At 43.6% G+C, this 20,660-nt stretch overlaps 1 protein-coding gene across 1 annotated transcript; it reads right to left on the minus strand.

Moving 5' to 3' along the window:
- Positions 1–380: 380 nt before the first annotated feature.
- On the minus strand, positions 381–15,765 carry LOC137440422 (coiled-coil and C2 domain-containing protein 2A-like; the record flags this gene model as incomplete). Its single annotated transcript, XM_068136687.1, has 11 exons — positions 15,552–15,765; positions 12,795–12,883; positions 12,186–12,287; positions 10,679–10,855; positions 9,889–10,042; positions 8,323–8,459; positions 7,417–7,548; positions 5,239–5,448; positions 4,785–4,891; positions 966–1,106; positions 381–537 (listed from the first exon to the last, which is right to left on the minus strand). Coding segments are annotated over exons 1-11 (1,620 nt in total), but the record flags the coding sequence as incomplete, so codon positions are not given.
- Between the last annotated feature and the right edge of the window lie 4,895 nt (positions 15,766–20,660).

Genomic DNA, 20,660 nt, shown 5'->3' on the forward strand with positions numbered 1-20,660 from the left:
TGACTTGCTGGAACGAGTCCAGAGAAGGGCAACGAAGTTGGTGAGGGGCTTGGAACACAGCCCTGTGAGGAGAGGCTGAGGGAGCTGGGGCTGCTTAGCCTGGAGAGGAGGAGACTCAGGGGTGACCTTATTGCTCTCTACAACTACCTGAAGGGGGGTTGTAAACAGGCAGAGGTTGGTCTCTTCTCCCTGGCAGCCAGCACCAGAACAAGAGGACACAGTCTCAGGCTGCGCCAGGGGAAGTTCAGGCTGGAGGTCAGGAGGAAGTTTTACACAGAGAGAGTGATTGCCCATTGGAATGGACTGCCCGGGGATGACCTGATTTGAACACACATGGTAATAATTTTATATTTTTGTGAAACAAAGAGATTTAAACCAACCTGCACCTTCTTCCAAGATTTCCACTCTTGTAGCTCAGTTTTATACTCCTCCATTTTCTTTTCATATTCTTCCATATGTTCTTCTAGTAATTCACTTATCTCAGCCTGAATTTCTGCTTCATATGCTTTTTCATCTAATCTCCGATCAGCCTCTTCCCTTCAAAACAACAGTAATCAACATCTTGCACAAATTAACATAAGGCCCACAATTTAGTCTGTAATATATAACAAATTCTTACTTCTCCATGAATTGATTTTATTATATCAAAAGTATGTTCTATTTTAAAATACTAGCATAGATAGTTACTATCTGCTCTCAACTCTTAGGCTATCTGGAGTGAATATAATTCATTTTCTTCACTCTTTAGCCCATAGAAAATCCTTTCTGTTACAGTAATTTGCTATTTCAACTTTCCTTCTTCCCCAAACTCAAGAAGAACAGCAGCAGACTCAAACAGTGCCAGGCACTACTCAAATTCTCACTGTTGCATCCTTCATATCAGAATTCTATGTTCCCAAGCTGACTAATCATATTGAAACCCCAGTGCTGGCAAACGATGTATAAAAAGTGTTATAAAAACATACTTCCTCAAATAAAGTTTCAGGGGGGTGTTAGTAAACTTCTGAAAGTCACGGAGAGATTTAATCTGTTTCCAAACTTTTATAATGCTCTTGAGCAACATTCTGTCTTTTTCTTCTTCGGCATCACGAAGTCTTCTGGTTTGCCTAGAAATATATACACATATGCACAAAAGCAATCAGAATTGTGTAACTCAGTTGAATAACAGAGTGAAAACTTGCCATACCAACAGCCAAAGTGATGTGGGTTTCAATTTGATTAATGGCTGCAGAGGTTTAAATCCAAGGAGCATGAAACCCAGACTTGAAGCAACCAGCACCAGAACAAGAGGACACAGTCTCAAGCTGTGCCAGGGGAAGCTTAGGCTCGAGGTGAGGAGAAGTTCTTCACTGAGAGATTTGTCAGCCATTGGAATGGGCTTCCCAGGGAGGTGGTCGAGTCACCATTCCTGGAGGTATTCAAGAGGGGATTGGACATGGCAGTTGGTGCCATGGTTTAGTCATGGGGTCTGTGGTGACAGGTTGGATTTGATGATCTTTGAGGTCTCTTCCAACCTTGGTGATTCTGTGAAGATGGCAGGATTTGATTTCTTTCTCTGCTCTTAGTCCCCTGCATTCTGGACAAGCTGATTTCAATTACAGTTCCTTCTCTAGAGATCACCAAGTTTTCTGAAATGCTTGCTATAGCTGTACAGCATTAGAAACATTTTAAAGTCAATTCATGTAAACAATAGCACAGGAAGCCTACACTGCTGCTCTGAAATAAGGCTTATTACAATTGCATACTACAAAGTATGTTTTAAACCTAACATGCTTCTAGGTCTCTTAATAGGGACCTGCAGAGATGAAGTATGAAGTAATCTGATTCCTCTGACAGCCCTACGAGATTCTTAACACAAAGAAAATTAACAGAGCTTCCCCCCTCCCCGCCATTGGTATTTCCCATTTCCACCCTCCAGTCTTTTTCCAAAGAGCTATTCGTTAGCAGTTTTAATAACCAACACGCACTTTCAAAGTAAGCATCTGTGTAGCATGAACACAGACTCTTTCCGATTCTATCTTGGTAGCTAAACATGCCTAGTAAAAACAACATGATTTAAACCACATAAAAAAATGGGAGATGTAAACTGACATGTGACTACTTGGAATATTCGGGTAATGTGGAAGATAGGGAGGCTGAGGTGGAGCTGAGAGAAGAAATACATCTTACGCTATTTAAAAGCATAAATAGATTTAGTAAAAATAATAAAGAAAAAATCCAGACTTTTTAGAAAACAATCTGAGTAATTTCTCTACTTCATTAGCTAGCAGCTTGATTACTTAGCCATGCAGCTTAATGACCTTTTCCTCGCCTACCAGATGAAGCTAGAAGGTGAAGCTTAAAGATATAGGAACACATAGGTCAGTAATTGCACTAATCTGAGGTAGTCAGTTTGCAAGCAGGACCGCTCGGAAAATCACCTCTGCTAAAACACGTCAGCCAGAATAGCCTGAAAGCAGCGGCGTGCAGCATAGGCCGACTTCCTCCTCAGCAAGTAAGAAGAGTAGGGCTGAAATTAGCAATTTGCAAAAGTTCTCTGTATTCAGGTAACATTTCTTGCTCAAACAGATGGAAAACTATAGCTCTGATCTTCAGACAGTAAGGAGTACACACCGGTGATGTTATTGGAGGGTGGAGGAAACAATTAGCTTATTTTTCATGCTACACTCTTCACATCTGTAATTTCTCATGAGAGCACTGCACCAACCATCAGGGAAATGCAATATTAAAAGACAGACAAGGCAGTTCAGATGTTTTACATGTCCAAATTAATATTAAAGACCATGACAGTAAAAATTCCTGAGCACATCTGAGCCTCATATGTGTAACAGCTTCCAACAACAAAGCTGTAGCCAGAAGTAACTACGGATATGAAAAGCCCCAGAACAATCCCAGCCAAGCTCATCTACATTACTAACACAGCACGGATCTCACCAGTTTCAGACGAGTTCCTCCTGATTCATAATACTGTGACACCAAACCAAAGCACTCAAGACACAGAAAAATACTTAAGATACCCAGAAGGAATATTCTATCTAATTAGAATGAACCATCAAGCAAGCCTCAGGGTTGATGTTGAAACCCAAGAAATCATTCCCACAGTGAACCTCTTCATTACTATCCTCATGCTTTCCATGGCGAGAGCTCCAAGGTACTGTACAGTAACTGGCACTGAATGGAGCACACTGCCTGCTCCAAGTCCTCCACCAGATGTGCTAACAAAATATTAATAAAAGCTACTCCTTGTTTTGCTGGAAGGAAGAGCTTGTCCTTTAGTATAAAACAATACATTATCTCTATGTCCTGCACAAGATAAGTGTGGCCAGCAGGTCAAGGGAGGTGATTCTCCCCCTCTACTCAGCGCTGGTGAGACCCCACCTGGAGTACTGTGTCCAGTTCTGGAGCCCCTATTACAAGAGGGATATGGACGTGCTGGAGCGTGTCCAGAGAAGGGCCACGAGGATGATCAGAGGGCTGGAGCACCTCTCCTACGAGGACAGACTGAAGGAGTTGGGGCTGTTCAGTCTGGAGAAGAGAAGGCTCCCAGGTGACCTCATTGTGGCCTTCCAGAAGGGGGTCTACAGGAAGGCTGGGGAGGGACTTCTCAGGATCTCAGGTAGTGATAGGACTAGGGGGAATGGAATGAAGCTGGAGGTGGGAAAGTTCAGGTTGGATGTGAGGAGGAAGTTCTTCACCATGAGAGTGGTGAAGCCCTGGAATGGGTTGTCCGGGAAGGCAGTTGAGGCCCCGTCCCTGGAGGTGTTTAAGCCCAGGCTGGATGAGGCTCTGGCCAGCCTGATCTAGTGTGGGGTGTCCCTGCCCATGACAGGGGGGTTGCAAGTAGATGATCCTTCTGGTCCCTTCCAACCCTGACTGATACTATGATACTATGATAATGGATACTTGAAGGATCAAAATCTGAAGAAGCGATTCCCAAACTAAGAGTGTGAGTGGATGTATTAGCATGAGCAGCAGCAAGGCTGAAAGTAAAATTGTAATTAAAAAAACATCATTTTTTTTCAATACCGTATTACCATGTGACCCATTACAGTCTAAACTTGTATATATTTAAATACCTTACTGCTTACTTTAAGACTGTGAAAGAGTTTCTGATTTTTAAGTATTTACTAATTCAACAACTGTTCAGCTCAGATCTCCAAAATAACTTAGGCTTTTATCATCCTGCCTACACTTACAGGTCACTACTGTCCATTTGCAAAAATAATACTTTTGACTACCAAGCCAAAAGTATATTATCATTTTCACTACCCGCTTACTGTCCAAGAATAAGAACTGTAACCTTGTAAAACAAAAATATTAATGCATTGGCAAAAACATGACCAAAATACCTAAGAATGGGAAATGCATCAAGAACACTTGTGTCATGAGGAGGAAGCTGGAACAAAATAGGGCGTTAGTCTGCTCAAAAAAGTTACATCACTTGCATTGTTGTGAGAGCTAGCATGCATCCAGCTGATGTCTACTGAATCCTGAAAGTGAGATTTAATTGTGTAAAACAGCAGTAAACTAATTAATGAAAGATAATCAAACTAGAACTCTTGAATTAAAATTTCAGCTCAAGCTATACTCTCTTAATGTTTGCTTTGCTTGATTTTTTTTTAACTCAACTTGTTTAGTAAGAACTCTCAAGCCCCTAAAATTCTTCTAGAGCTACTTACAGGGGAATTTTAAAGTCTGACATGAATCACATTCTGTATCAGCATGGAAAGGAAAAAAAGGAACACATTTCTGTTAAAAAAATGATATAATGAATCCATACCTACCTGATCTCAATTTTGTACTCAGGTATGCTCTGCTGTGCCACAGGCCTAGGAACACCAGCACCACCATCATCTACACTACACTGCACAGCATTCCTCAAAGCATGAAGCTTAAACGAACAAACAAACAATTAAGAGACAGTTTGATATTTATGAGGCATACAGTGCCTGGAAATGCATGTTGACATGAAAGAGGTAATTACTACATAACAGAAAACTCTGAATTGTCATGATTCTCTATTTACAGGGTTTTACCAAGTGTATGAGGTCCTGATTCCTCAGGATGACATTCTAATTGACACCCAAGTGAAACACATAGGTATTCACCTTCTGACAAAGCATCATTCATTACATACAATTAGAATGTCATCACTCTACTCTGAAGAAACAAATTCATCTTTTACCTTAAAATGTCACATCACTCTCTCAATAAGCTATAACAGCAGAACAGAAATACCTTGTCTGTGAGAAGTTTGGTAAGATTCTTCTGCCGCCTTGCTAAATACTGATCGTATAACTGAGCCAGTTTAGCTGCTAACACATGCTCACGGCTAAAACAGGGATGATGGGTGAATATTAGTCCAGAAATATCAATATCCAATTGGAATGGCCCCTGGCAGTCCCCAGGTCCAACAAGATACTGATGGGCAGCTGTCATTTTTATTGCCTGAAAGAAAAGAATAAAATGGATTTGCAAGCCCTGAAAAAAACACAATCTTGTAAAGAGGCTTTGTGACCAAAAAATACCCATTTAGCACTACCTACATCTAACTACTGAGCCTTAAATTGTAAAGGCTTCGCTGGTAACCTCTTTGCTTTATTGACAAGTGGGTGGCATAAAACCACCACGGGTACTGTGTACAACAGAATTTTGACAGCCCATGAGGCTGAATTAAGAGGTCATCTGCTTGCCCACAGGTCTTGCTGAGTGATGACGATAAACGTCACTGAAATGGGTAAAGAAAAGACTGCTGGTTCTGGTTGTGCTTGTTGGCTTAGTATCACCTTATTTCCTTTTAGAACTGAGACCTAAGATAAACAGGTCAACTCTGAGGGAGCAGCTTTTTGTGTAGACCATTTGGATTGTGCAGAAGAGGAAATACAGTATTTGCATCCTCATCTTAAATGCCAGAGAAATTCACATCCACATAGCTCAGTGCAGGCCTTCAGCAACAAAGCTTAAAAGAGTATGCTTCAATGTGTTGCAACCAAAAGGCTACCATGGCTTATCCTCAGGTTACTGAAATCAGAAGAGAATTAGCAGTGCTTTGTGCCTGACTACTGCTGCTCCCCTCTTGGAATTCTTCAGAAGGCATTCATCAGAGATATACTGGTATCAGAACAGAAGTTGTTACTTATGTAGCGCTTGTTGCAGTCCCTTCATATGAACTGGCAAAAGAGTGTTGGATAAGGGAACGCAGCGGTTGCATTGCTCTTTCACAGGACTGGTATAAATGGCCATGAAACACTTAAGTCCACCTGGTCCTTCTACGTTCAGTTACACATCAAAATGTTTAATATGACGCAGTCTGACATAAATCCAGCAGCCTTAATTCCTTATGCTTACACTGTTTTCTGCCCATAAAGGACTCTCTGAGCTTAAAGTCTTACGTTCTAGAGTGCTTTGGGTATTTATGTCACTATTCATGTAAACATGGTTGGACCTAGATGATCTTTAGGGTCATTCACTCTATGAATCTATGGTGCTCTTGAAACCTAAGCTCTCTTGGCCTATCCTTACTATGATCTAAGCTGCAACCTCTTTTCCTGTATGCAGAAAGACCCTGCAGAAGTCTGCAGGTACTGGATGCATCCTGAGAATTCCATGTTTGTAACCACCATCAATTAAAAGGCAGCATTCAAATCTGTATCACTAGCAGCAGACAGAAATGCTGTGTGTCCCAAAAGAACAATCTACTTTGAAACCTAAAAAGCCATAGTTTTTCCAAGTGGGTAATAAAGTGCTAAGAAGCAGAACAATTAAAGCTTGCTTAAAGTATGCTGAATGGTTTTAATTGGACTCTACTTTGATTTGTACTGACTGCATACTGCAACTGCTGTTTGCCAGTGTAGGTATGCTGTGGTTGATGGAAAAACAAAAAAAGATCTGAACTGATGCAATATACTTAAAACTCAATTGTTTTCTACATCAGCAAATCACATGTTAAGAGTTACTTTACAGTGATGAAATTTCTCCAGAGTAACCATCATATACATGCTCTTCAATTATGTCTCTGTTAAGCTGCAGAGAGCCCCTCTATCCTGATCACCCCGTCTTGCCTACCACCTTCTACCAAGAGGAGCTTCACAATACTCTAACACAGGAACTACGCTGCTTTGGCATGAGAACATCTAAGGCTCCCTCAGAGACCTTAGTGACTCATAAACTTTCCTTTTACTATTTTAACCAGTACCATCAGCTAAGCCCTTCATCCTTTTTTATGCATTATTTTTTTAAGCATTCCTTTACAAAAAGATGCAGGTGGAGTATACTTGAAAAAGTGGAGCATACTTAAAGACCAGTTGTGGAACCCCAAAAAGCAGTTAGTATTCATGGTTCTTAGCATAAAACCCTTCACCTCACCAGCGTTTCTGGTACAGAAGAACTCAGGAATCACACATGAAATATGGTTACCTTTCTATACACTGTTTCAAATTCTGGTGTAATGCCTTCTTCCAATGACAATATTGGAGGCCTAGTAGAAGACTGTTTAATAGGATTTGGCAATGCTAACACTTTGCCATCTTCACCAAACCACTCTTTCCCCTACAAATAAAACCAGAGTTTTATATTGTTTCTTACTTTACAGAAATAACTTGCAAAGTTGTAATTCTTATGAAAAGGAATTACAGAAGAAAAAGTGACTATGAATTGTTTGCAACTGAATTAATCAGAATTTTTCTGTGACATCAAAATGGTGTCTTCAAATATGCTACAGATAAGTTTCGAAATCAAAAGACAAAGAGCCTGCATAAACTTTAGACTGATTTTTCCCCTCAACATTCAATTACAGAAAACAAAAACAACAACAGAGTAAGACAAGATAATCTACATCAGTTTCAGTACATCATTACTCTTACAGTCTGATCAGTAATTTCTACAAAGCCTATTACTTCATATTATCTTCAGTGGACACAGAAAACAGCCATTCCATATTGCTCCTTTCTGTTATGATCTTCTAGTAAATAACAACACTGCTCAGTTCTTGTCTAAACCTTTATACATACGTCTACCCTCTCAGCATTTTATTTAAAAAGTAATTTATAATTACTACTATTGTAGTGGCAACTAAACTCTGTCACAGACACATGAAGAGATTTGCTCCCCAGGAGGCTATGACCAAAGTCAGGCAAAGACACCAGATTTCTATGACCCAGTCTGGTGCTCTGACTATTGGGATACTCCTAAAAAAATCCACATTTGCTTATGTTTTAAAGATGAAAGCCTCGTATTACCATGACCACCACCTACTTAACTGTAACAGAATACTGCTAAATAAAAAGTTTTTGAAAGACAGCTAAGAAAGTAGAGGTGACTTACTTGCTCTTGCCTGAGTATTCTGTTTTCTAAAATATTTTGATTAGACTGTGATACAAAGGGCCTTTCTCCTGCGTAAAGACCCTCATCCTCAGGGTACCTAGGCTGCATGTTTCCAGGCATCTTCTCAGAAGTGGGTACTAGTGAGAAATTAAATAGAAAGTATGTAAAATATCTTTTAACTGTGGTGCTAGTTTATTAATTCTCTAAGAGCCTGTGCTCTTAAAATGAAGGCGTTGCATATTAAAGCATGCTGTCATAAATATTTTCCTAACTCATTAAAAATAAAAAAAAATAAAATAATCAAAACAGATCCTTTTGTGGGGGAGGGAGAGCTGGGCCTTCTCTCTCAACCCACTACAAGGACAAATCCACAGTTTAAATCTATCATAAATGTGTCACATGTCTTCTAAACAGTTAAATGTTTCTTCACCAAAAAATAATTCAAATAACTTAGTGCAGTTTAGTTTTAATGGTTGCTTGCATAACAGTTTGAAAACTGCTTGTAGCTACAACTGACAGGACAAACATTTCTAAGCCTTTGCCATATAAAGTGAAACTTCAACACAGATTAATCCAAATGTTACTATTTTGCTTAAGCTACTCTTGTACAAAATACACGCATAAAGCTCATGTTAGTCCAGTAACAGCAAGTGGAACCCTGTAAAGCCTGCAGGATTATTTCACTGGTGTGTACAGACTGAGTTTTTCAAGAAGCAATCTCAAAACAGGAAGAGGATATATTGAGGGTTACAATGAAAGTTGTGTACTAAATCTTAACACAGTGGACCATACTGGAAGCAATCAGAACTACATTAGAAGACACAAAAAATCAGAGGCAATTATTTTAACATTGCAATGCAAGCTGTGCTGATACCATTATAGCAGAAACCACCCAGAGACTCCTTTTGGTCTCTTCCACTTCTAATATTAAATAGCAAGTGATATTCTAAAGCAATTTTGTCAGACTTTACCATTCTGTGGGAATAAGGCAAAAAGATCAGAGACATGATTGGTGTTGACTATTTCCAATTCACAAAATCAGATTTTGGGAAAAGGGCCCCTTGAATTGCAAAGCAAGAAAATAGTAGCTTTATGTTACTTACATGACTCTTGACAAGTGATAAACTAGCCGCATGGAAAAAAACAAAGATGTGGCCAAGTGAAGAAACAGTGTAAGTTACACTGTACATCACACGAGCCACTCTCAGTACCTTAATGTGTGTACCCAGTAACCTCTTGCATATGCTAAATAACATAGTAGCTAAACCCCTGTGAAAGGAGGGCCAACCATCTTTCATTCACTCTAGACAGCACCAAGGTAATTATTCCAGAGCAACTAATGTGCCCTGAGCTCACTTGCCAGCATACTAGCTGGTGACCTGCTGAGGTGTGCATCTTCCTAGTTAATCTATTTTGTCACACCTTTTCAGACTTGACTGGATGATCAGTGTCAGGGAACTACAAGTAAATCTCTCTCTACTGCCAGAGACAAGATTTTTCAGCAGCTCGAAGAATGCGACGTGATGCAAAATCCAGGAATGAAATGCACCAGCTCAATCTTCATACCTGCCAGCATGCTGGGAATGAAGAGAAATTCTTTTTCCCTTTTCAGTTGTTCTGAGTAGCTTTCACAATCAGCAGGTTTCATTACCAGAAAATCTTTGTCTGTCTTGCTTATAATAAATAAATCATCATCTTTAACTAGATGTGTATCTTCATCCTAGAGTTTAAGTGCAAATGTCTGTGTTAGCTCATCTGATTCTTAAAATGCAGTGTACTTTCAGAATTTTCAAGAAAACAAATGTCATTCGCTATGGACGACGGAGATTGGAATCAATACAGCTGATCAATATGATCTTGTATTGTTCCTTTATTGCTTCACTGTTGTTCAATTATTTATGCAAGCATAGTACAGAGCGGACAGTAGAGTTGACAGGCTAGTAAGAAGTGCGTATTAAGAAAACCTTTACAACTTATATAAACTCGGAGGGCATTGCTGGCATAGCTTCATTGGTCCCTCACGAGTGACCACACACTACTATTGGTTATTGGTTAAAATAGTAATGACATGCGAGATTGTTGATGCATGTGTGCATCCTGTTATTCCAAGATAACTCTCTGTGTTTATGGCTACCAGTGTCCTGCTTTGGTTACAGGGCGCAGGCACGGCACTATTCTGCTGCACTGCTAGCCGCTTCCGCACCCATGATGGACACGGCCTACCACCATGTCAGGCTCTAGGCCTACACTGCCAGATTGCTCACACTGCTCATTGCCACCATTACCACAATTCTCTATTAGATGACTACAATTAATTCAAGAAATCAGAATAAAAATATGTGTCTACAGCTCACACCATTTCACCCTCCTCCTGTTCATCCTCATGGGTTTCTATGTATTCTTCTTCTGCCTCCTCTTCTTTGTTTAATCCGTTCCTTTTCCTGGCTCCAGCACTCATGCCCTCTGGTTCAGGATCAAAATTGAAGGTAAAGAAATTATATGATTCTTCAGCAGAAGGAAAATCATGCTGAAACTAAGAAAATAAGACAAAGACACCTTAATGTGACATTTGTAAGAAATTTAGGGCAAGTCTTCGAAGATTAATAATCTTTTATTATTAATAATAGCAATAACAGCATGCATGAAACACTTGTCACAGGATAATAATTATCTTGTCTCAAAGAGAACTTATCCAAATGATGAAAGTGACTTAAACTTTAAAAGGATGCATTAAATACTTCTTGCAGCATTTCGTTCAAAAAAGTTACCTGGCGTAATTTCAACCAGTTTATTGTTTTAACTGTAGACAATTTGTGAACGAGAAGCGCTAAAGTTTAATTCCTGGCCACAATGAAAATATACAGGTGAATGATATGAAGATAAATTTCTAATGGCATTTTGACTCTGAAGGACCCAAGCCCCCTTAGTAAAAGCCCCTCTAGTAAAAGGATTAACAGTAGCATTTTGTGGCCAATAAAGATCAATGTGTTAATCCGTAAACTGCTTTAACTGCTAACTGGTAGCATTCAATACAATTTTAAAGACACACAGAATTAATAACCAACTTGAATAAGATCTTCTTAATCCACGTGTTCTTAATCCAAACACATTAGAATAATACTACTTAACTGAAAGCTATGACAATTATTTTTAATAGAAAACACTGCCAAAAAACTTCCCCACAATCTATATGATTAGGCAATTCTCCCCTAGATAAGCACGTTAGCTAACTGACATTGTTTGGAATTCCTGATAAAAAGGTTACTGCTACATGCTGTTATTTCCCGGGCACACATTCATTGGAACATATTTTCTCTCCGTGAATCCTGAAGAATATCTGGGTGCAAGCTCTGCACAGGCAAAGCCTTTGCTATCATTTTAAGACAAAATTCATTTTCTAATTAAGAACATGCTGATATTAGAAAAACAACAAACCACACCCCGATACAAAATAGTAGCAATGAAATGCAATATAGTACAATGATACAAAGTTAATATCCATCCTTTAGCAATTGCACTGTGCAAATGTATACACAGCTCTAAACAGTGGTCCTTCCTGTTGTAGGAACTTTTAACTACTTCCAAGTCATCTTAAGCAAGAGAAGTCATGAACATGTACATGACAGAAGTTTCACATGACAGCTATGCTATAATGAAAGCAAACAATTACTATTAAATATGTACACTAGAAGCAATAATCAGACAGGTTCTTTCCTAGTTACTACCTCAAACAATAGTATAGTTTTGATGAAATTAATATAAATGAAATAAATCTTCAAGAAAATACATAGTCCTTGATTTCTTTCATGTTTCACATTCACCCTCTAATTATCAGAACAGCAAGACCCAATGCAGCTTCTTACTTCTTTATCCAGCCTGACATCTATTTTCCTTTCTCTGATGCTTTTCAAACTCCTTGGTTGTGGACTAGGGTCTTCTCGCAGTGAATTAATTTCTGCTTTTGACTAAGTAAATAAAAACAACAAATAAGCTTATCTAGAACAGAAATATAATAAGACCAAAGCTGCAATAATTCCTAGGAACTCAACAACTTGTGCATCTTTGTGTCAGGGACAGAGTCTTTTAACTATACAATCATCTTAAGTGATTTTACAGACCTAGCTGTTAATACCTCTTATTAAAATGCTCAGTAAGCTTACAAGGAAATCCAGTGGTTCTAAAATAGTCTATGAATTTTTGACAGAAACACAGAAGGATCTTGTGATGATTGTATCCTTTGAATTATAATATAATGACGACTTTATATTATTGCAAACAACATAAAGTTTAGAAAAAACACAGCAATAGAAATACACTGGAAAATCCACCGGTGAACTGAATATTGTTTTGGCATTAGAAATAAACCTCCACATATCTCATTTCAGAGTCACACAGCACTAAGGAAGCAAAATGAACTGGGTGGTACTTGTAATTTTGAAGTCAACCAAACTCGACTTCTGAAGGATTCTCACCCGTGCTGCTTTTAGTTTCTCTCTCATTCGCTCCCTAACTGAGAATTCTGCAAAGCTTGACCTTGATGTAGAAGGAACAGGGGGCAATTCTGAAAAAGAGAAAACAGAGTAACATGTTTAAATAAAGCATTTTCTGGGGAAAAAAAAAAAAAGTAAAATAAAACATATATATACCATAAAGAGTCTCATATTCCAACAGGAAGGACTTGCATGAGAAAAAGTGAAGACATAAAACTTCTTTTTTTTTTTTTTAAACCTTATAGATTATCACTTAAATGTCTTTAGCTGCGATCTACCTATCATTATACATGATGAACCACCTTAAGTAAAGCTTATACAATTTTTTTTCTTCTGTTAAAAACACATAAAATATTACCTGGCATTTTATAAACTGCTATTCAGAGCTCTCTAGATCCAACCTTCAGTGGTCTAAACCCTGCTACAGGTGTGATCACAACAATAAAGAATTTACAGACTTGCTTCCTTTTTCAGACTGTTTTCTGCAGTGACAAGATATTATTTTCTCCAGCTGTGTTTCTGTATTACAGCTCTAGTTCAACTGAGAAAGGCATTTCATGCTGTATTTCACCACAGCATCAAAAGCAGTGGATACCCAGAACCCAAGCTCCCATTATAAACAAACCAAAAGCATTTTAAATGTACAATGTAAGCAAACAGAAACACTTCCAGCGGCTTTATGTATTAAACATAGTTATGGTTGTGAGAAGGTACTTACCTCCCTCTCTTGGATTGCACTGCCACTGTAAGAGTCAAGGTTATTTTCTTTACAGAAGTCACCAGAATTGTTCTCTAGCTGAAAACATGGGTTTATATACCTAATAGCTTAGAAAGTCATCACATTTTTAATTTTGAAAGACGTAATTAATTTCTTCATTAACAAAACAACCTCTGTTCTTCCCAAGCCTAGAGGCATTCACTTCTAACAGCTTCCCACTACATCACTCTTACAATCTCCTACTTTTTGACTAGAATATTCAACATGACAGTCAAATTACACCGAAACACACAGAATCACAGGATGTTAGGGGTTGGAAGGGACCTCTCAAGATCATCTAGTCTGATCCCCCTGCCAGAGCAGATCACATAGGAATGCATCCAGGCAGGTTTTGAATGTCTTCAAGTGAAGGAGAATCCACAACCTCTCTGGGCAGCCTGCTCCAGTATTGTCACCCTTACAGTGAAAAAGCTTTTCCTTATGTTCATGCTGAATCTCCTCTGCTCCAGGTTGCAGTCACTGCCCTTCGTCCAATCATTGCACATTCCTGAGCACAGCTGGGCTCCATCCTCCCCACACTGCCCTTCACATCTTTATAAACATGGTTGAGGTCACCCCTCAGTCTCCTTCAAGCTAAAGACACCCAGCTCCCTCAGCCTTTCCTCATAAGGGAGATGCTCCACTCCATCATCTTTGTGGCTCTGTCATGGACTCTTTGAGGCAGCTCCCCGATACCCCGAACTGGACACAATATTCCAGATGTGGCCTCAGCAGAGAAGAATAGAGGGGGAGGAGAACCTCTCTCGACCTACTAGCCAGAGTCTTTCTAATCCAGCCCAGGATTCCACTGGTCTTCTTGGCCACAAGAGCACATCAATAGCTCCATACCCCACCATAAGCACAAACAGCCCTTGAACCACTACGCATGAGACTCACATTCGAGTATGTGAATACTGCACGTCCACCTAATGCCTGTGCAAAATGCCATGTATTTTATGCAAGTAGCTTCCATAATCTACTCGTTTAAATAGCACAGGAGCACATCTTTGGCATACAGGAGAAGTGTGGCTAGCAGGTCGAGGGAGGTGATCCTCCCCCTCTACTCAGCCCTGGTGAGACCCCACCTGGAGTACTGTGTCCAGTTCTGGAGCCCCTATTACAAGAGGGATGTGGAGGTGCTGGAACGTGTCCAGAGAAGGGCCACAAGGATCATCAGAGGGCTGGAGCACCTCTCCTATGAGGACAGACTGAAGGAGTTGGGGCTGTTCAGTCTGCAGAAGAGAAGGCTCCCAGGTGACCTAATTGTGGCCTTCCAGTATCTGAAGGGGGCCTACAGGAAGGCTGGGGAAGGACTTCTCAGGATCTCAGGTAGTGATAGGACTAGGGGGAATGGAATGAAGCTGGAGGTGGGGAGATTCAGGCTAGATGTGAGGAGGAGGTTCTTCACCATGAGTGGTGAAACCCTGGAATGTGTTGTCCAGGGAGGTGGTCGAGGCCCCGTTCCTGGAGGTGTTTAAGCCCAGGCTGGATGAGGCTCTGGGCAGCCTGATGTAGTGTGGGGTGTCCCTACCCATGGCAGGGGGGTTGGAACTAGATGATCCTTGTGGTCCCTTCCAACCCTGAATGAAACTATGAAACTATGAAACTATAAGATGTCTGACTGTACACATAACGGCTTGGCACGTGCCAGAACCCACTCCAGCCCTGCTCCAATAACCCAAGCCGTGCTCAGGGAAGCTCCTCAAGGGCAGCGGTCCTTAGCCCGCACCCCGCTCCGCCTCTCTCCTGTGGGCCCTGCAGCAGCCTCTGTGCTAAAGGCACAACCTCCAGGCAGCTGCACTTAACCCAAGGGACACCGCTGCAGACAGCGCAACGATATCCCGAAGTCGGGGACGGCGGCTGCCGGTGGGGCGGTCCCGGAACCCCGCCGCAGCCCCAGGCCCCGCCCCCGGCCCCACGCCGTCACCGCCCCAGGCCCCGCCCTGGGCCGCACCCGCCGCGGCCCTACAAGAGTCGCTCACCGCGCGGGGCTGTGGCCATTCTGCAGTGGATCCTGTCCTCCGCCCGCGGCCCGGCGAGACCCAAGAACTCCGGCAGCTGCAGCGGGGCAGAGAGAGCGAGGGACAGCGCACGAGTGAGGGGAGCAGGGACCGGGCCCGCAGCTGCCGGTGGGACCCGGATGCTGCGGGCAGGGAGCAGCGCGCAGGCGCAGCGGGGTCGGGCGCCCTGGCACATGCGCGGTGCTTGCGGCTTCCGCGGCAGCCCGCGGAGGGGTGTGCCAGCGCCCGGCCTTAGGCTGGGAAACTAGGGCGGGAGCTGAGGGCGCGCACTGCTTTTTTTCTCTCCTCTGCTTACGAGGTGTCAGCGGTTTCCTCAGCCTTTCCGCCTGGGCAGCGTCCTCATCCAGGCATTCCTCCTCTCACGGAGAGGGGGAGTGACTCTGAGGGATAGGGGCTGGCCGTGTCCCCAGGACCACCGGCTATCTCAGGTCTCTCAAAGTACCGATGGAAACAACTTTTCATTTATATGTGCCACTGGCAGGCTACAGTTCTGACGCTTGACTGCAGTGAGCACGCTTCTGTACATTAGCGAGATCGAAGCTTGTTGACAGCTGTATAGCATCTTGCCTCATCTTTACAGTTTTATGCCCTGAATACCCCAAAGACATTGGGGTTTGTTTTTTTTTCACCTTTTATTGACGTGGCATCAGGCACGGTTTAAACAGGCATACAGACGGGTCCTGAAAGTCTCCAAAGAAGGAGAAGAAGCCGGTCGGAGCCCTAGCCAGCCTCTGTTCCCGCCGGTGTGGTAGCGTCGCGAGCGTCGCTATGGATCCAGCGCCTGCGCCGCAGCGCGTCCGGTCCCGCGCACGCGCCCTCCTCGCGGGCTCTGCCCCGCTGTTACGGCGTGCCTGCGGGCGCCGCGCTGTGCAGCTTTGGCACAGGGCCGGTCACAGAGAGCCCTGCTTCGGCGCCTGACGCCGTTCTGTGCCCCAGGGTGCCTGCGAACCGCCGTCCTTTGGCGGGGCAAGGGGTCCTGGCGCATTCGGGGAGCTTGCAGTGCGGTTTCCGGTGTCGCTGCCGGCCCGGGACTCCCAGGTGTGTTCCTTCCGGCGTCTGAAGGTGATCTGGGGACATCCGCACGGCTTTTGGGGGTGACGGAGGAGGTCTGGGGGCACCTAAAAGGGTCTGGGGATACGTAAAGTTCTCGTGGGGTGATCTGAAAGGGTGAAGGGTCTTGTGGAGGCAGCTGGGCACCTCCGACGGACCCTGTGGGAGGTCTCTGCAGGCTCCCGTGGGAGCTGGGGGTGTCTCGGGGTGGGTTTGGATTTGTGCTGCAAACAGCGTTGATAATGCAGGGACGTTTTAATTCCCGCTGAGCGCATTGCATACTCAGCGAGGATTTTCCAAGTTGGCAAGGCTGTGCCGCACGCTCAGCCAGAAGACTGGAGGGCAGGTTGGCCGGTGGACTACTCTCCAGGGCTGGATTAACCTCACTCAGCTGACGGTGAGCAACAGCGTTCATTTCCATTCCTTATCCTCCTTAGGACTTCTACTGTTCTTATTATTGCTATTACTATTATTCCTACCCATGAGTTTTCTCACTTTTACCCTTCCAGTTGTCTTCCCCCACATCCTGCTGTGTGATGCTTGTTTGCTAGCTGGCGAGTGCCCTCAGGGCTGTGCCGGACACGGAGCCTGCTTGTGTCATCTGCCTTAGGCACGCTCATGTGAATCCAGCATTCAGAGAGGCGCTGCCTGTTGGAAAGATAAAGGTGAGCCAATTCAGTCCTATTGATGTGATGTCTGCAGGTAGCCAGCAGCTTGGCATGTTCTCCTGAGCTCAGAGCCAGACAGCAGGATGTCTCATCCAGGCTCAGAAACTCAGGTGCTAAGACTGACCTGTGGTAAAAGCTGTGAACAATTGAATTGACGTGTAATTAGGGTTTGGACACAAGGTCGTGGAAGTCTCAGTGGGATAGATGCTCCAGTTCCAGAAGCCCGTATTTCATGTTGCAAGGAGGTCGTTCTACAGCTGAACACAGGAGCCATGAAGTGCAAACCAAATGATTTCCCGAGCTCATCTGAATCCCAGAGCTCGTGAAATTCAGGCCTGCCTTCCTGTAGTGTTGGATCTCTCAAGGGGAAAAGTGAAGAGGAGGAGAATTCTTTAGCTTTCTCTCTCTTTTCTTTCCCTTGATACACTTTGTCTTGCTTGGCTTTGAATCACGACTGTGACATTCAGTTAGGTGGTGAATGTGTACTACGTGGTATGACACCAAAAGAAGGAAAAAAGAAAAGGAATAATTTGTCATAAAAAACCCCCACAATTCTTGTGGGATTTCGAGTTCCTACTTAATAATATAAAGCAGTTTGTGGTTTGGTTGTTTTGGTTTTTTTCTTCTTGTGCTGCAAAGATTTTGATAGGAATTTCTAGGTATTAACTACAGCTAGAGCAAGCCTCTACTTGCCCTGGGAATGCAGTGAAAACCTTTTGGGAATCGGTTCTGCTTTGTTACTGCTAAAGCTATGTACACACACACACAAAGTTGCTAACAGAGTTTCTTGGTGCATTCCAGGTCTGCGTTCAGACCGGCAGGATCTTCCTGGGCCATCCAATTACAGTTTCTGTTGACACTTTTCAGCCCTTACATCCGGTTTGCCGACAGAGGATGTTGGGTTTGTGGGCCCTGGCAGCGACAGTTTTCCAAAGAGGAGCTCTAAGGCCAGCTGCAAGGTTAGGTTTGGATTCTCCAGGGGTGCCTGTGCTTGAAAGCCCCCCAGAGGCCGTGCAGAGTGGTGCTCGCAGTAGCTCTGTGCAAGTCTGCCATGGGCTCAGGAGGCCAGTATCTAGAGAGAGGGAAGGACAGAGACACTTCTAAGACAGTTTTAAAGAAATAATTATGAGAAGAGGCAAATTAATTCTGGGGACTCATGTGATATATCTGTTTAAGAGAAAAAAAAAAATGAAGGAGGTTTCTGACCATAACCAGGCTGACAAAGCACAGTAATGTGGTTTCCTATGGGATTCAACTCCTCCTGCATTGCACAGGACACTTCAACAGCTGTCCTGACAAGCTCTAAGTAATGAACTTAATCCACCCTGTGCAAGCAATGGGGCAAAAGATTACAAAATCCATGTATGCAGTTGAGATGTGTTACGTTGGGACGCCCAGGATACAGCTCATCAAGCTCTCCTAGTGTTTAGACGCAAGATGGAAGAAGGAAGGGGGAAGACAGAGCAGAAGGTCTATTTAAATATGAAACTCCTAGGCTGAAAGAAAAGAAAAACATTTTAAAGAGCACTCAGTGAGACTCTGTCACCAGCATAGCTAATCACAGAATCACTGAGTGTTAGGGGTTGGAAGGGACCCCAAAATAGCATCCGGTCCAACCCCTGTGCCAGTGCAGGATCACCTGGGGCAGGTTTTGAATGTCTCCAGAGACTCCACTAACTCTCTGGGCAGCCTGCTCCAGGGCTCTGGCACACACAGTGAAAAGGTTTTCCCTTCTGTTCCTGTGGAACTTCCTCCTTTTATTCGTCGGACACAGCGAAGCCGCTGGGTCGTGTTGCTGCGGCAAGGTGACCCACCCTGTAGTTCAGGGCCTGGGTCTGTGCCTTCATGGCAGCCTGTTCCCTTGGCACCCTGTCAGCTTAACAGCCCTGTACTCGGGGTCTGTGTGACGAGTTGTGGAGCCCTCCATTCCCCCTTCTGTCCCCAGCAGCAGCCCAAGGTCCCTGTAAGCAGGGCTGGGGAGGCTGCTTTAGGCAGCTAACAGGAACCAACCTTGCCTGGCCCTTAGGGGGCTGAGGTCAGTCCCTGGGCTCCTGAAGAGGTGGTGTTGCGCTGCTGCCAGGAGGGCCGGCCCGTAGGTGGGGCACGGGCCAGAGCCTGTGGCTCTCTGTGGGGCTTTTTGGGAGTGCTGCTGAGGCCTCACTCTGTCCTGTTGGCATCCTTTGTCAGGGTAGCCAGATCCTAGGCCTGATGTCTATCGTTAGCTCAATTGCAGAATTTCCTCGTCTGCTGTTCCTGTCCGTAAATTTTTGCCAGTGCTTCTGTAATAAAAAGGTTTTTATTTCTCCTGTAACTTGCAAGCTGGTGACCTCCTTAGGAGCACCACTGTGTTGTTCACAAAGTTCTTTGCTGTTGCAAAGCTGGGAGAAGTGTGAGGTTCAGCTGATGAAGTTTCTCTCTTTTAGAAGTGTCTGCTCAGCCGTCCTCTTCCTGGATCTCGGAGCTTTGTCTCTCCCTGTTTGCGGTGCCCCGACAAGGACTTGTGCCGACACATCCTCGGGAAGCTGAAACCACCAAAGGGTTTAATGGGTTTGAGACAAAATTCACCCAACTCATTCTGCGGTGGTGTACGGGAAAGAGTCGGTAGGGGAAGCCGCAGGACAGCCTGCAGCAAAGCTCAGGACTTGTTCCCTCGCCTCTTCCTTCTGCGCGTGTCCTCGTCGGCCGCCTGTAAGCGAGACGCTTCGCCAGCTGGCTTGTTTGAATTCAGTAAAGTTATGGCATGGAAGTTATCTGGTAGGAGTCGTTGCTAAACAGATGTAGTTGAAGCTTTGTATCTTCCGTTCTCTCTACTAGTTATTCTAATCTTGCCCTGTTGGTTTAGCCCATCAGTTTTCATGTTCTCTTCATCTATTAGTAGCAGAAGAAAGGGCCCCTTGATTCCAGTATTTCTTGCTGTAGTTCAGAGGTAGAGTTGGCTTTCCCTCTGACCTTTTATACTTTTACTTTGTGTTAAGTGGAACCCAAAACTGAATAGGATACTTTGTGTAAAGCTTGAGCAGCCCTTAACTTTCGAATTATTATACTGCATGCACTACTGCTTTGCAACATTCACAGGACTGTGGTGGTGTCAGATAGTTCACTTGCATTTAGTTCCTCAGGGGCCAGGCCTTCCTTTGGGCTGATAGTCTTGGCCAAAGCTGCAATGTTCAGTCCTTGCTGTGAAAGGCAGGAGGTGCTGGCTGGGCAGTTTGCTTTATTTTGTGCCTTTTTGGGGGTGAATCAAAGGGAGTGGGGGGATTGTGGGTGGGCTGGTTCTGCCACGTGGGGCAGGGGGCTGCTGCAGCAGAGGAGCAGGTGAGCGAGGGCTGGGGGCCCCCCCCTAAAGTGCTGA

This window comes from Melanerpes formicivorus, unplaced genomic scaffold, assembly GCF_026170545.1.
Source record: "Melanerpes formicivorus ecotype bairdi unplaced genomic scaffold, bMelFor1.0.p_v2 SCAF_2988, whole genome shotgun sequence".
Lineage (NCBI taxonomy): Eukaryota > Metazoa > Chordata > Aves > Piciformes > Picidae > Melanerpes > Melanerpes formicivorus.